The sequence below is a fragment of the Stegodyphus dumicola genome, chromosome 11, assembly GCF_044657685.1.
Source record: "Stegodyphus dumicola isolate Sdum_Otavi_A_Nest chromosome 11, ASM4465768v1".
Classification (NCBI taxonomy): Eukaryota; Metazoa; Arthropoda; class Arachnida; order Araneae; family Eresidae; genus Stegodyphus; species Stegodyphus dumicola.
This window is the reverse complement of record NC_140778.1, coordinates 128,981,626-128,999,687: the sequence shown is the minus strand read 5'-3', so window position 1 is coordinate 128,999,687 and position 18,062 is coordinate 128,981,626. Positions and strand designations below refer to the sequence as shown.

The following is an 18,062-nucleotide window of genomic DNA, read 5'->3' as shown; positions in this document are numbered from 1 at the left end:
TAATTTGCTTCAGCTCAATAGACGCAGACTGATATCACTCACTTTCATATACTGCAAATTTTTCATTAGAGATGAAGCAACACTATCTGTGGCTAAATTTTTACTTAAATTAATAATTTTGTTTAAATTATTTAAAACTACTAATATAAACTAAAAGAGTTGTCAGTATTCTAACTGCTATAGTTTAAAAGCAAACAGGACATCTGGACCAAAGCTACATGTACAAAAATTGCTCCATTAGACAATGAAGGATGATAGAAACAAAATTGTCTATCATTGCTAAGAAAATAAGCTGCACAAGTTACAATCTAAGTATTAATCATACCTTATGGTAAAACTAAGGAAATATGTGTTCTTTTACTGTTACAGGCTAAATTATTTTAATATTTTTTAAAAATATGAGATCATTCTTTGAAAATGTGTATTACTCAGAAAGATGTTTTTAGTACAGAAACTAAGTTTTTGTAGGCAAGCAAGTAAAATATTTAAAATTTAAGATGCATGAATACCTTTATGGATGAAGTTAGCCACTTTTTCTATGTCAGATTCAGTAAAGCCTCTAGTTGTAAGAGCTGGCGTCCCCAATCGAATTCCTCCAGGATTCAATGCACTTTTATCTCCTGGTACAGTATTTTTGTTGCATGCAATGTTGATGTCTTCAAGAACTTTTTCTGCACGAGAGCCATTCAGATTGATGGGCCTTAAGTCAACCCATACGATATGATTATCTGTTCCACCTGAAATAATTACATGAACATATAGAGTATTTTCACAACTATAAAAATAAGATAGAATCCACATAGACAGATTAACACAGGATAATTTTCCATCAAACTTAAAAGACTATTTGAAGAACTTTTGAGAAGTATTTCTTGGAGTAAAATTTGATATTCATGTACAGCCAAAAGTCGTTAATTCGGACCTCAAAGCTAAAAACTTTCTGTGCATGTGCCGCGTTGGCACATGCGCACAGGTGTTTTACGCGTGCGCGTAAGACCTTGACTACTGCGCATATGCGTGTGCGCAAATGCAGAATACTTTTTCGCCTGCGCGTTTAACGTATAACGGACGGTGTAAGCTAAAATTATCTAATTATCTATTTCAGTTAATGTTAATGATTGCGTTGTTCCTTAATGTTCAAATTGGATCCCGCTTATTATTTTTTGCAGACTGTTAGAGCAATTTTATAAAAGTAAGCTTGAACTTTCGATTATATCAAATAGAATTTCCGATATATATTTGCTAATATGTAAAGGATCTAAAGCAAAAGTATGTTTCGAAATCCGAAATCTGTTTATCAATTTCACACTGCTCGGCGGGGGGAAACGCCGTGGCACGCAATGAATTGGAAGTTGATCTGTCAGCACTATCCTTATCTTCAGGGCAGATGTTTTTATTTTATTTGGCTTATAATTCCTTACTAAATGAAGTATTTCATCTCGATGCACTCCGTCTTTGATATGATTTACAACAAGTTCCTCGTCATTATAATTCGCTTTCGATAGTGAAGAAAGTAACAGAGGTTATTGAAAACAAAAAAATTTCGACTGACAAATTAGTCGGTATTCTAGACACAGCAATTATAGGACTTGAACAGCGGAACTTAGTAACTAAACAAGAAATTATGCCTGTTTAATAGAATTAAAGAGAAAGCATTATCACATGAAACGAAGCAACTTAAACAACTTACATTGAAAGAAATGTTTAATAAAGTAAACAAATAAATATTAAGCTTTTTCTTTTTGTAAATTTTGATACCCTTTAGATCATAATTGTTCTTTATTTCATAAATTATGGTTTCATATTTTTAATTTTGTAATGTCTGCATGCCATCTTACCAGATTTAAACTGATGATCTATAATCCGGAATTGCCGAAGTCCCGACGAGTCTGGATTAACGACTTTTGACTGTACTTTAAGAATACATTCAAAAGAATTCTTCCCTTTTATGGTTTTATGAAAAAATACTATATTTCAGCAGAAATTTTACCACAGTTTCTCCAATTGTTGGCAAATCTCAGAGGTGCATACCTAAAAACTGAGGATATTCTCCCAACAGACAATTACTAAACTTTAGTTATTTTATGAATCGATAGGTGGTGTCACTAAAATCGTTGTTTTCACACATTTTTTGCTTCAACTGTTTTACTAAAATTTGCATGATCAGATTTATTATTATTTAATAATAATTTTTTACGTTTTGCAAAGTATTTATTTCTTTTGCTGTGTTTTATGCTGTTTGTAAGAAAACTTTCAGTGTGCAAATAAAAGGAAGAACTATACATATATATATATATATATATATATTTAATTATAGTAGCTGGTTTAAATATTTCAATGAATTATTCGATATTAATATAACTAAAAGTGAGCCGCTTGATATAATCTATGGATATAGATTATATCAAGCATTTCACGCATATAGGGAATGAAACAGATAAGAAGTAAGACAAAATACACCCAATTTCATACTGGTATATTTAGTTGTTTCAAAATCTATTTACAAACAATTTGTTATAAGCAGAGTACTAAAAAAAAGAGAGAGAGAATGGATTTTAGATAGATAATTTAAACACTGTTTCTGCTTAAGATAACAGTTATTTCATTTGCTTTTTATTTCAACTTCTTGTAATGTAAACATGAAATTTATTCGAGAATAAATTGATAACAAAGATTCAAAAACAGCATTTAAAAAACTTTTCGCAAATTCAACGGAAAAATTGCATGTGAAAGAAACGATAAGCATAAAAATTGCTTTTCCAAACAAAATAGTCTGAAAAAGAGCTGGTGCCATCTAGTATAAAACTGATTAACTAACAAATGAAATTTGGTAGATCACCAGTTGGGACAATACCAAACTGAGCTTAAAGAAAAAAAAAACATTTATAAAAACTGTTAAAACATAGAATTTAGAAATAAATAAAAGAAATATGAAAATGATAATGTCATTTGTTAAAGGCATGGTTGCCCAAGTTTGGTGCATTTTTAATATTTAGTTTAGTCGTTGCATTAATACTTAAGTAACTAAAATTTTCCAAGAGTAAGTTTTACTTTTCCTATAAAAACATGATTGTAGTTATGTTTCATAAACTGAGACAGATTTTTGTTTTCAAATCCAGTTTCTTTGCTATCATTTGCTACACACTGTTATATCAACAAAATTGTGTAACAGCGATTTTTATTTTCTATTACTGATTATAAATATCAATATTATTTAATATTATCAAGTTCAAAATAGAAAAGTCATGAAAATCTATTAAAAGATATTTCATGTTCTAATGGTGATGATGAAATCTCCTCTTTGTTGATGGCAGTTGAAGTTGCATAGCTTATAATCAAAGTAGTACTTTCAGGGAGGGGACATTAATAACAATGCAACATAATATGCTATTTAAAACTTATTTATAAAATTCATGTTGGATTTTTAAATTTTAAGTGTTTAAAAAAACTCTGCTTCATAGCAAGTAATTTGAAAGGATAAAGAAATTCAATATGATCTGCATCTATGGCTACTTCTAAGATATACTTTTTATACAATTATCAATATACCTTACTTTATATACACCTTATTTCCTCAAGTCTTTATATTACTCAAAAATACATTTTGCTTGATTATTTTTTGCATGTAAAATAAATGTTTTTTTTTCCCCTTTTTTCTTGTGAAAGATAAAGCAATTTTCTGGCAAAATGGCATTAACATAAATGTTTATTTTTTAAGGATAAATTTTCAGTTTTGTTTTTTCATTTTTTTAAAATTTACACTTATATAAGCAAAATTAATTTTTAAGTATTTATTTCAAAATTTTTAGATAACCAATCCAATTATGTTTTTACTCCCTGTTAGCTTTAGCACCTGCTAAAACAGTCAGAAAACTGAGGTCTTCTCCAAAGTGGAGTATACAAAGTGACAGTTTGGGGTACAACAAAGAAGTAGGAATCTTACGAGTGTATGAAGTAGAATCTTACGAGTGTATGATTGTATATCACGCAAGTGGGAGGTTCTCTCGCTGGACTCTGAGTCTAGTTTCAATAGTCTCTGAGGAGCTCAGCATCATAAATGCAGCTTTAAAGTACATGTATATTACAATTTATCACATTACACTATATTATATGCTATATTATATGGGATACAACTTATAATACTTATTTTTGTCTAAGAGGTGTGTGATCAAAAAGTCTGAAGGTCTGGTAGACTGAAGGGTACCCCTTGTATTATTGCGAAGTTGTTGTTTCATTTATCACCAAGTTGTTGTTTTATCTATCGCCAAGTTGTTGTTTCATTTATGGTAACCTGAGTAGTTGAATGTTCCGTAAAGAAACTTTTACCTAGAACTGGGTGTAGAGCCGTAGCTAGTGTTTTCAGCGTGCGGGGACAACTGAAGATTCTATGTGCCAACAATGGAAAATATTTCATTCTAAAATTTCATAGCGTTAATTTGGCACCCCCTGGATGCTGCTTCCAGGGACAGATTCCCCCCCCCCTTGCCTAGGCCACTGATTGGGTGCTCCTTTGACTTTTTAAGAAAAATATATTGATGTGTACATGGACAAAGTCAAGGGAGTGCGCAATGCCAAGTTTGTGCAATTTTCTGATGTTTTTTTAAGAGAAAATAGGTCAATATGTACATGGTTAAAGTCAATGGAGTGCGCAATGCTTAGTTTGTGCAATTCTGTGATAATTTTTTAAAGTGAAAATAGGACCATGTGTACATGGATACTGAGTTTGTGCAATTCTTTGACTTGTTATTTTGGCTTTGTGTAGCAGCGATTTTAGAAACGCAACTACACGAAGCCAAAATGACACGTCGAAGAATTGCACAAACTTGATATCCATGTACTGCCAAAAATTGACAATTTTTGCCAACGGATACCCGTAAATATAATTTTACCAATCTGGAGATTGCTAGTCTAGAGCTGATAGAAGGCACTGGGACATGACATTTATTGATTGTATGCATATTTTTCTTCAGGAAGATAGCAAGTTTATGTATATTCTCTTACTTTTTGTCTTTTTCTGTATCTCTCCACAGCAAAGAAGAAAATCATGTACCTGACTTACACTATATCATTTTCACTGTAAAACTGGAAATGTAATACGTAAAGCTGAAAAAGCTAACAATTTTGTACCAGGTATGTAATACATGACCCATTTGAAACATCTTTATATTCAAATGTTTGCAAATGTTCACAAAAATTATAAGTTAGACATAATGCAGACTAAATATTTCAGAAACTTTGATTACTTAAAAGAACAAAACAGGTGACTTAAATTGTTAAAAAGTATATTTATTTCTTTTAAATCATTCCGTTTATTTAGTATCAGACTGATTAAATATGAAATAAGTTAAAGATCTTCGAGTCTACTGGACAAAAGTCCTCCGAAAACTGATTATATATTAGTTCATGTGCAAAATAAATTAAAGCCTTTACTGCTTCGCACAGCAGTAACAGCTGTCAAAGACACCAGATGGAGTATGTATTATAGCATAATATAATGTAATAGTCTAGAAATTTTTAATAAGAATCTGGCTAAAGATGTTTCAGATATCAAAATCTGAAGTCAGACCCTTCAAAGTGTACTTTTCAATAAATTAATATTGCTTTTACGTCACCATAAAACTAAAAAATAGAAACTTCTTATTTAAAAAAAAAGAGAGAGAGAGAAAAAGGGGGGACTGGTTAAACAGATTATTAAAAGTTCTTTATAAAACAGAAAGAATACAGTTGAATGTATTTTATACTACATACTATAATTTACAACTCTTAAGCATTCTTCCAAATTAAAAAAAAAAAATTAATTTATTATTTTAAAGTAACTGAAAATTATGTTATCTGTAGCTTTACCTGTAACACATATGTAACCTTTTTCTTGAAGTACGCGGGCTAATGTTTTTGCATTCAACACCACTTGTTCTTGGTACTTCCTAAATTCAGGCATCTGTGCTTGCTTTAATGCTGTTGCAATTCCTAATTTTTGTAAGAAAAGTTTATTAAACCATTTGTAACACAATTGTCAAGTTATCTAACAACTTACAAAGATTATAGAGATACCAACCATATAAATTAGAATACTAGCCTGCAATTGCATTGTTATGTGGTCCACCTTGTAGTCCAGGAAATACGGCTTGATTAATTTTTTCTTCAAGGTCATACATGACTTCTCCTGCTTTTGTTACAGAACGAACTCCTAAAATCACAATCATGAATTTTTTTAAACTATACTTTCACATGGTATTTAAGTATAACATATATTTTACTTTATTTTGGACTTTATTAAATAAAGAAGATATAACAATAAATAAAAGACTATACAGCAATACATTCTATGAGCAGATAATATATACTGCAACTCTGAGCCATAAAAATTTTTATAAGTTTGCACTTTATAACATAAACAGAATATCAAATTCTAATTAACTGTTTTACTTTTCAAAAAATAGAAAATACAAATAACTGCATATAAACATATGAAAACATTTTAAAATAAAAAAATTACATAATGTCATGCAAGTTACGTAAAATAATAATGATTAAATTTAATTATACCACACAATTTATGCTAAAAGCTGTTTCATATTATTTTCCTTCTTTCATCTCAATTCAACTTTAAGAGGTTTCAAGGCCTAGCGGTTATTTTTCAAAAAGGGTTTTCAGGATGAATTCTCTAAAAGACTTCCCTCTTAAGGGATTGCCATTAGATCTGAAAGCAGTTAAAGATGTTGCCTGATCTATCTTGATCTTGTACAGTTAAAGATCTTGTCTGATCTGTCTTGATCTTGTAAAGTTAAACATCTTGTCATGGAAATATTGCTTATTAAGCTGAAAGCTCATTCAACTTCAGTGCTGCCAATAGAATACCTTCTAGACTTGCACAGTATGTTGACTAATAGCGATAGTCTCTGTACTAACTTTAGCTTACTTTATGCTGTCATTAATTTCAATATGCAGTTTTATTTGCTAAAGCCATCTCAGTGAAATCCCCCCCCCCATTTTTTTATTACCTGCATTATTACGACATTTAATGTTTGTTAATGTATTATTATGATATGCAATATTTGTTTTTCTTGGAACTAATAAACAGGTAAATTAGAACAAGAGGCTAGCAAGGGGTTAAAGGCAAATTTAAGAAAGGACTTACGTGAGCCTCCATGAACTCCATATATCGATAGCTCACCAATGACCCTGATTATACATATTTAACACATATAGTTAATGCTGCTTAATGTAATCATGTATGAAGATCCAGTGGAAGGAAGGAAACTATATACATTGACAGGAGTTTTGATATAAGTAGATTTTCAGCTTGTGTAACTTAAGTGTGATAAAGAAAATATTCTGATAAAGTCATACTAAAAAATCGTAATAAACTTTCAAACTGTATTCAATGAAATTTTTATTATATATAAACAAAATAGGATTTGGGCTTTTGATGATAATAAATTATCTTCAAAAGCTTCAATTTTATTAAATTCTTAACACAATAACATGCAAATCTGTTCTATTTGTTTGCTAATTTTGGTATCTAAATTATATATGCCAAATAATCTCAAATACATTCATTTAAGGTCAAACACATCTCGGAAAACAAACAGCACACTAATTGCACTTTATTTATGAGTTTTCAGGTGTAAATTTTCAGCTATGTAGGTTGTTATTTATGCCACTGTCAGTCAAAATGATTTTAAAATTGTAATAGCTATGTAAGAAAATTAAACTGAAAGTTTAATAAAGTGAACCATCTGATGCTTTCAAAATTACAAATTATACGAAAAAAAATTACGTCGAATGCAAATATTTAAAATCCTTAGTAGCATTATAATTTATAGCATATTATTCATTACAAAACTTTCATTACATATTATTTTGTTATTTTAATTGCATGCGAGTCAGATTTCTTACTAATTTAATAATTTGTTTCTAGAAGAACAGATGACTTCATGTTCCTAAAATTGCTACATTGCAAATACTTCCATAAATAAGCCTACTTTTCTAAAGAGTTTGGTATAAATTATAAACTGAAGATCAAGACATTTTTATATGGTTTCTTGTTGAATCTGTTGCAACAGACTATATGTGTAACTATCTGATTGATACAACAAAAAATACACATAATATACAAGCAAAATAATGAATAAAATTGAACTGAGTGAAAACATGATTAAAATATACTATTTTAAAATTAAAAATGAAAAATAAATAATCTGAATTAGATTTAGATCATAAAAGCACCTTGCATTACAAAATCACAGAACTGATTTTTTAGGTGAGGTTTTTCTCATGAAGAGTTACACTTCTTAAGATTTACACATTCACACTAAATGCTTACCTTTTCTGTAAAAAATCATGCCAGCTCTAGGCCCACGCAGAGTTTTATGTGTTGTTGTTGTAACAATGTCACAATATTCAAATGGACTAGGGATAACTTTAGCAGCCACAAGACCACTAATGTGAGCCATGTCTGCCATAAGGTAAGCACTGTTTTCATCAGCAATTTCTCTGAAACGTTTGTAATCTAGATTTCTAGGATAGCAACTGACACCTGCAATGAAGAAATTGTTTGCATAGAGATCATGTTAGGAATAAAGTATGATTAACATATAATTAAATGCAAAAATATTAGTAACAGAATTGCAGTTCTTCAGAAACTGTTTTTAGTACACTTTACACTCCCACAGTTAATTAACCAAGCAAATCCAATTAGGCATACACATAATAGTGAAAATTCCAACTTTCTGACACAATATGCATTAAATCCAATATGGTTTTAAATGTATCTTAAAAAAAAAAAAAAAAAAAAAAAAAAAAAAGAGAGAGAAAAGAAAGAAAAGAAAAAGAAAAAAGAAAGAAATCAGTTAAGTTTTTTTTTTTTTTCCCCCACTCTCAGTATGTTAAGGGGAGTTGGAACCCCAAAATCTTCAAAAAACTGTGATTTCGGATTTTTGCATTTTCAAATTCTCTACACTTTTATCTTTCTAAAAATACCATTCTTTAATCTCTATGAAAATTAGAACTGTAAAAAAATCTAGTTTTAATTTGTCATCTACTGCTTTGATCAATGAGGATTTTTACATAAAAACGCGTTTTTCTCCAAACATGATTTTTTTTATACTCAATGTACCTTTTCTCAGGAACTACTGCTCACAGGTGTCTGAAATTTTTATGACTTATTTATTAGGTTCCCTAATATTTACTGAAATGATCTTTTTGTAATAAACTTTGAAAAAAAAAATTTAAATTTATTTGTGTGATATAAGTGCTAAATTTTACTATGCCTAACAAAATATCCTGTAATTTACTCTAAAATTCAAAATGTTTCAAAAGCTCATTTCAGTATAATCAGATAGGTATACTTTAATTACAGAAAAAATTTCAAGCTTGTATCTATAGCAGATTTTGAGAAAAGGTAGATCAAAAATGGCCAATTTAACATTGTCGGTATAGGGGTTTCTGATACCCCTTAAAGTAATTGAGCAGATCAATTATTTGAATTCACAGTTATTCCAAATTCTTACTTTTTATGATAATGTTTTTTTATTTTTAGACTGCACATCCAACTTAATTTTCTAAACATTTTTTGGTACTTCTTTTGTTATAGCAGCCCGAGATTGAACCACCAATCAACTGAGATATCTTGACAAAATCTGGCTACGTGTTCTTATACCTTGCCACGTGATCATATATTAGCATCAGGCGCATGTTCTTATACCTCGCCATGTAATTATATAATAGCCCTGTGTGTTGCATTTTTGCTCTTGCAACATGTTTCTTATAATTATTCATTTTGATGAGGTTTTTGAATTCACATTATTATAAAACATATTCATTGCTTTTTTATGTGTGTGTGAATATGACGTTAACAATCTTGAACTTACCAAATAATGAGGTGGATGCAACATTAATTCCCCCTCCCCAAGAAAGAGATCTTTTACCTGACAAATGAGTGTGCGAAAATTGCCACAATATGAAACTTGACGTTAATGATGAAACCATTTGGAGGTGCAATGTAAAAAACTGCAAAAAGAAGAAGGGCCTCCATGTTAGAAATTGGTTCAGTGTATCAGAATATTGTTTACCACAGCTATTAGATTTATGTATTCTTGGACAGAGGAGTTGACATCCATGAAATAATGTAACAGCTTATTATGTGTTAAAATGCTGCAGTTGACTAGAATAATTATATGCAATAAAATAATAAAAAGGATAAGGGTTCTTAAAAATATTCTTAGGAAACAACATGCGAGTATTACTGTTATTATACAATGTGTTGTTTATTTTTATATTTGCACTTCACGACCTTAGCGAAATTATAGCTGAGATCTCAGTACAAATCTAAAATTGCCAAATATGATTGAAGGCTGCTATAACAAAGAAGTACTTATTTTTCTGTAATGAAATACTGCCACAGACAAAAGCTTTGTCAAAACTAAATACTAAATATGTATTTAAAAATGCATTAATGAAAAAAAAATATAATAATAATAAATGATAGGAGTAAATTGATACAAACATAATAATAAATATGAAATTCAGGTGGGGTTTTATGACAAAGTATGGTACTGTCTACGGATAAAAGTTGTTAGGTACTTAATGTAATAGCTTCAATGATGCTCTTAGAAGTTATATAATTTAAATTTCTAACTCAACATGATTATTCCTCCCCTTTTTTTTCAGTTGGCATTGTAGACTCCTAGAACTGTGTTTTGTGTGACTCATCAACTTAATGAAAGCTAAACACATAAATAAGTACTTTGTCTTGAATATTATTATACTACAGTATTTATTTTTTAATTTTTGTTTCTTTAGACAAAGATACAAGAACTTCTATTACAACAGTTGTAGAAATAAAATTCAAGGTAGGGACAAGCTGCAAATAGTAGTGGAAAATGTGTTAAAATTGAATTCTTTTTTTTAAGCTGACTATAAAAAAATACATTACTCATAAAATAGCCCAATCTTTTGTATATAGTTTTAAAATATATTGCATATGACATTGCATTATTTGGATATACACATATCATGGTAAGTCTCAGAAAACTACTTCCCTTAATTCAGGATTTTGGATATTGTTACACAGTTTATTTTTAAAATAAAAAGTAAAAGATGATCTTATCAAAATTGGTAACAATAGTATAAATTCTTAAGATGTACAATCACTTTTGTTTTATTATTATTCTAGTAGTTTCGATTATAGCCTGAATTCTTATGAAATAAATTAGTTCTTAGGTTTTATTGCTTCTAGTCACATTGTGTTTATTTTAATTTGTAACATTTTGTCTTTCCTTGAGACACAGAAGAATAGTTCTTATTATTTTGAACAGGCAGAAAGCTGCTTAAAAATTAAACTTACTCATGTAGAAAATTTTATAAAAGCTACAACACAAGGATTCACACTAGCTGTTTCACAGATGCTGCTGAAGAGTTTGTAATGATAATATAACTGCAACAGAAACTGGATTCTTTAAAAACTTTACAAGATTTTAATGAACTGTGTAACAAATATTAAGAAAAAGATGAAGATGAGGAAATATAATAAATTGATGTTTATTTAATTGAAGTAGAAGTATATCATGAGACAAATGAGGTAAGTCTTTAAACCTCAATACTCAATTTTCAAACAGGAATTCAAAAAATGAATTAAAAATTTATTATTTCTTTGTTTCCGAAATTCCCTACTTCGATTCTCTGATTTGCATAAGGAGTGGAGTAACTTCAGAACTACATTTAATAATCTAATATCTAAAAATTCTCATTTAGCAGACTCTTAAAAATATTTTTGTTTATAGGCTGCACTCTGAGGCCAAGCAAAATTAATTCAAACCTCAGACAATATGTATGAATTATTATTTAAAGCATTAGAAGTTCTTTATGAGAACAAAAGAATAATCGTAGTTACACATATTCAGAACATTATGACCTATCCCAAAATTAGTCAAGAGTTGGATAAAATACTTCGAGAAATGTTAGATCATGTAGAAAAGGATATATGGACACTGAAATTATTAGATTTTGTTAGAGATAAACTTTCAGACATATTAACAAAAGCTATTATTCAGCAACTTGATCAAGAGTCTAGAAAACTATTTGAAATGACTTTCACATCAAATAACATTACAGAATTTGATGCAATTTTACAGTTCATTGAAAAACAAAGTCAGATGTTAAAAAGTTCAACACAAAAGATAAGAGTATAAACAAATTTGCAACTTCGGAAAATTCATCAGATGATCAAAATGTCTTGTAGTTTGTTCGAATAACCTTTCAAAATTATCACATACTATGTGCAAAAGAGCACACTTCATATCTAAATTCTCAACACTCAAGAATAACAACAAGAATTCTCAACACTCAAGAATATGAATCATACTGAGAAATTTAGCATTATCAAGAAACACATCCTGTGCTTAAAATGCTTATTCCCATCTCATCAAGTATCTGAATGTAGATCAAAGATCATTTATTCGATTTGTAAACCTACACATCGTACTTTATTACACAGAGAATTGAGTAAAGACTCCCCATCATCTTTGACTGAATTGAAAACTAAAATGGTACAAGCAGACATCAAGGTATTGTCTCCCGCTCAATTGTTAATATGAGCTGTTAAAAAGAAAAGTTTTATTGTGTACTGCTATCATTTATAATGAAAATTTATTTCAATGTAAACATATTGTGTTTGCTACACTTTGACTCAGCCTCGCACTGTAATTTTATAAGTGCTGAACGTGCTAATTTATTGGGATTAAATAATCTTATTTCAGGAATTAATAATTCTATTCTAAATATTAAATCAAAATTAAAAGGTGAATTATCAGATTTAAAGGGCAACTATAAATGGAATTTAGACTTTTTGGTCATACCGAAAGTAACTGATATTAGTCCATCTAAATTACTTAATATTTCAGAAATAAAAACTACTAAAATTGTTTTAGCACACCCTAAATTTGACAAACCCAAGAAAATAAATTTATTGCTTGGGGCCAAGTAATTTTTTGAATTTATTAAAATTAGAAAGGTTCACATTGAAGACAACAAATTGTTTTCTCAAGGAACTGAATTTGGTTATGTGGCATCAGGCTCAACTGAAGCTTCTAGTTAAGTAGAAAATAATTCAGTTATTTATCATTGTTTTTTTTTATCTGTGAATATGTAAACATTAAACCAAAATACCAAATTCTTTTGGGAGATAGAAAATGTAGAAAGTTACAGTCCATCCCAAAGTGAACAGCTGAGATATTGTGAGGAACATTTTAAATGGACTCGCCATCAAAAACTCAATGGTTGCTTTGTCATACGAATGAAAATTAAACACTGATGCTGCAAGGAGAGCTAGTTCAGAGGTAGTTTACTGTCTGCCTCATCACAGGGTCTATAGACCAGACAAGAACACTACCCAACTGAGTGTGGTCCTCACTGCTTGTACAAAAACTACTAGTGATCAGTCCCTTAATGACATTCTTCTGAAGGAAGGCATCAAAAATAATTTTTTTAAAAATCTTGTTAAGGTTTAGAAAACATCTTTGCGACTTTAGTGGGGCCATTGAAAAAATTTTTGAACACACTCAAACTGATAAGTACGAAGTTGATCTTCAGCCAATTCTGTGGAAGAAAGGTATTCACTATCCAGTAAATACTTACACTCTTGAAATGGTTACCTATGGAACAGTATGTGCTTCATTCTTAGCCCAATGGATATTTCATCAACTCTTTTGCATGAAAGTCGCCCAAAACGCCTGACCATTCAGACATCGGCAGGTTACCCGAAAGCCTGAATTATTTTCTACATGGTGATTTCCCCCATCACATTATTGCATGGCTCATGCTTTTGGGTGTTGTTAAATGACATCTCAATAATTGTTTTGAAGTGACTGAAAGTAGTTCTATTATTATTTGAATGCACGTTCCTTCTCTTTTGTTTAGCATCAATGTTTAGCAATTGATGCCCGAATTTGCAATCCTGTCCTAAACGAAAATGGCACGCAGAGATGAAAACGCATGAAGATCCTAAGAGAGAAGTTTCCACTTTACTTAAGTAGGTTATTGTTAGCACTGTAGCATTCTACTTGGCATAGGGAAAAGAAATATATTCCAACAAAAGTACATATATACAGGGATTTTAGACGTTTGAGTGAAACAGGATTTTGATCTCTACTAATGTGAGACTTTACTCTAGCCTCATCTGTAATTTTAACCGACCTCTACAAATACCATGTCCTGTCAGGAGCTTCAGACTTGACTCAAAGTCTTCAAGACCATCTTATCTACAACCAATAGCTTCAGAGTCAAAAGTCTTCAGACAATCTTATAACAAGAGTCTTATCTACAACCAAGGGCTAAATGGCAATTTTCTAAACATAACATTTCTCTTGGCACTTTTGCACTGTTGAAGGAAGATAATTTACCTCCATGCAAATGGCCTCTCTGTCAAATAGAAGATGTAATATCTGGTCCTGATTGTAAAAATGCCAACTGGCACCTTTAAAAAATGTATTTCAAAAATTAATATATTGTCTGTCCAATGAGAAACTATATTTTTATGTAATCTTTAGTTTATTATGATTGTTTATTAAGTCTAATAATATTATTGCATATGTTTGTCATGCTGCTTAAAAATTGTTTACTTTAAAATGCCGAGACATTTCAACATCATGTGAGATGTGTGGTCCTCACTAACAACAAGAATAATTACACTGTTAATTATTACACTGTTTATTTTATCACTAACAACAAGAATAATTACACTGTTAATTATTACACTGTTTATTTACACTGTTAATTATTACACTGTTTAATGGATATTATTACACTGTTTATTTTTAAAATAAAAAGTTAAAGATTGTCTTTGCAAAACTGGCAACGATAGTATAAATTCTAAATATGTAACGATCATTTGTGTTTTAGTATTATTCTAGTAGTTTCAATTATCACCTGCTTTGTAGCTTAAATTCTCATGATATAAATTAGGTCTTAGTTTTTCTTGCTTCTGGTAGTATGGTGCTCTTCTTAATTTGTAACACTCTGCACTTGGATATTTCAGTAATATCATGAAGAAATACAGACAGTCTGCAAACTGACAGTCAAGGCACTTAACTTTAATATTTGTAAATAATATAGTTATAACACATATATGTTATGCAATACTACATGTATTTCAGTATATATAATATGTGTTAAGTGACCTGTTAAAAGGACTTACCTGCAATTATTAACTTTGGCTTAAAAAGTTTGGCTAATACTTGTAACTGATCATAATTTATCAAGCCAGTTGCTGGGTCTATCTTGTAAGGCATGGATTCAAAGAATATTGAAGTTGCAGAGATTTTTTTCTTCTCAGTGAAATAGCCATGTGTCAAATGTCCACCATCAGGAAGATCCAGCCCCATAATTCGGCCATGTGGTTCCACTACTGCAGTATAGACTGCAAAGTTTGCAGGAGATCCTGAATATGGCTGTACATTAACTCCCCATTTGTCAGAACTTAAATCATAAGCTTCTAATGCCCTCTGCTGGCAAAGAAGCTCTACTTCATCAATAAATTCATTGCCACCATAATACCTATAAGAAAATAAAGTATAATAATCATACACAAACTGCTTCAAAGCTGTGTAATCAAAAGAATTTCAGAGAAAGATATACATTTATATAAATAACAGAAGTAATTGACTAGGAATATAATCAATTTCTTCACAAATTAAATGCATAACTAAATTTACTTGACTTTCTGTTTTGGCAGCATATGAATATACGAGGGCCATCCAGGAAGTAGATTACGTTTCCGTCTGTGTCCGCTAGGGGCGGGGCTAGCGCGGCCATCTTGGGGTCAGAGCGTTGCGCAGCTCAGTCTGCATCTAGCCGTGCTAGTGAGAGGTTCATGCTGTGCTCCGTTCAGATACTGTGATGGTTTGAAATGTCTGCGTTAATTGAAAATCCCGCGAGCTGCGAGGTGCGCTCAGTAATAAGGTTTCTGACTGCAAAAAACTGTAAACCGATAGAAATCTATCGGGAGCTTCATGAAGTGTATGGGGACAACATTATCACTGAAGGTGGAGTGCGTCAGTGGGTCATAAGATTTCAAAATGGCCGAACCAATGTTCACGACGAAGATCGAAGTGGGAGACCCAGCATAGTGACCGCCGAACTTCTCGAAAAAGTCGATGCTAAAGTCCGTGAAAATCGAAATTTCACAATAACGGAACTTTCTTTGAGTTTTCCACAAATTTCGCGAAGTTTGTTGCACGAAATCATCAGCGAAAAGCTTGGTTACCACAAGTTTTGTGCAAGATGGAAGGCAAGAAGAGGTAACGAAGTGGTTGAAGGCGCAGGCGGCCGAATTTTTCGACGAAGGAATTTCCAAGCTCGTACATCGCTATGATAAATGCCTTAATTTGTATGGTGACTATGTAGAAAAGTAGTATTTGAGTGTGGCTTTCATCTGTATATAATAAAATTTGTTTCCTATACTTTGTTTATTTTTTTATTCCAAAACGTAATCTACTTTCTGGATAGCCCTCGTAAGATAATGCATTTACACATAAACAAAGATAATAAACAGAACAACAAACATGTTAAGGTATTTTTTACATTAACAGTTGATATTCTGCAAACTCTTCATTAACAAGAATATAAGGAAGCCTGGAGGAAAGTTTCTTTTGGTAAGAAAAACATAATATCAAGATGCCTATACCAATTACAGTAAGAGATCCAGATCATAGCCAAGCAAAGGCATCTTAGTCAAACTGAAATGAACAAAAAGGCTGATTTACTCAGTAATCGTGTGATATAAAACTTAAAAACCATCCTGAAAAAGATTAACACATCTTGAAATTTGAATCTCATAAAAAAAACTAGATACAGATGTACAAGAAGATCAAGGGCAACAGAGTCATCTATTAGATGAAAGATTGAAAAAATTTAATCTTCTGGAAAATTGTGGAGACAAAGAAAGGATTCAAAACTTAACTGAAAAATTTAAGACAGCATAGATATATCATGCATGTTGAGCACTTTTACAGCCTGGTTGAGAATCCCTGATATAGAGATACATTAGTACATGAAGATCTGATACACATGGAATGTATCATACTCTACACAGTGTTATTACAGTGCAGGTCAATGATACATGAAGTAATGTGCCAATAATTGCTGTAGCAAAGGCTCATAGCTCAATTTTTATAAGCAAATATTTCAATGATGCAAAAAGGGTAAATACAGTCAAAAGTCTTTAATCCGGACGTCCATAATCCAGAATGATCTATAATCCGGACCTCAAAGCTACGAACTTTCTGCGCATAATACCTTTACGCATGCGTGTTTAATGTATAACGGACGGTATAAGCTAAGCTAAAATTATCTAATTATCTATTTCAGTTAATGTTGCAGATTGCGTTGTTCCTTAATCTTCTAATTGGATCCAGCTTATTATTTTTTGCAGACTGTTAGAGCAATTTTATAAAGTAAGCTTGAACTTTCGATTATATCAAAAAAAATTTCCGATTCTGGAGCTGCCAAAGGATCTACAAAGCGAAAGCATGTTTCGATGTCCATCAAACAAAAAGTAGAATTGCTGCAAAACATGGATATCCTTTCTTTATCTAACCATTCCGAAATCTGTTTATCAATTTCCCGCTGCTCTGCAGGAAGGGGGCATCACGACGCAATGAACTGGAAGGTGATCTGTCAGCACTACCCTTATCTTCAGGGTAGATGTTTTTATTTTATCCGCCTTATAATTCCTTACTAAATGTAGTATTTCATCTATCGGTAGATGTACTCCGTGTTTGATATGATTTAAATCAAATTCCTCCTCATTATAAATATCACGAATACACATCAAATAATTTTCTGGTTGCAATTTTCTAATTTCGACTATGCGTAATGTATGCTTTACACATGTGCGCATTGAAAGAAATGTTTAATAAAGTAAACAAATAAATATTAAGCCTTTTTTTTTTGTAAATTTTGATACCCATTAGATCATAATTACTCTTTATTTCATAAATTACAGTTTCATATTTTTAATTTTATAATTTCTGCATGCCATCTTACCAGATTTAAACTGATGATCT

General features: G+C 30.8%; 1 protein-coding gene across 4 annotated transcripts in view; it reads right to left on the bottom strand.

The window, feature by feature from the left end:
* Shmt (serine hydroxymethyl transferase) overlaps window positions 1-18,062 on the bottom strand; it is a 34,914-nt gene that overhangs the window by 9,088 nt on the left and 7,764 nt on the right. For all 4 annotated transcript variants that reach the window (XM_085827207.1, XM_035368244.2, XM_035368246.1 and 1 more), the window contains exons 3-7: window positions 15,194-15,552; window positions 8,327-8,539; window positions 6,077-6,187; window positions 5,845-5,967; window positions 510-737 (exon numbers count right to left, since the gene is read on the bottom strand). In XM_085827207.1, the coding sequence (XP_085683333.1) occupies window positions 510-737; window positions 5,845-5,967; window positions 6,077-6,187; window positions 8,327-8,539; window positions 15,194-15,552 (1,034 nt within the window). The remainder of the gene's footprint in view (window positions 1-509; window positions 738-5,844; window positions 5,968-6,076; window positions 6,188-8,326; window positions 8,540-15,193; window positions 15,553-18,062) is intronic.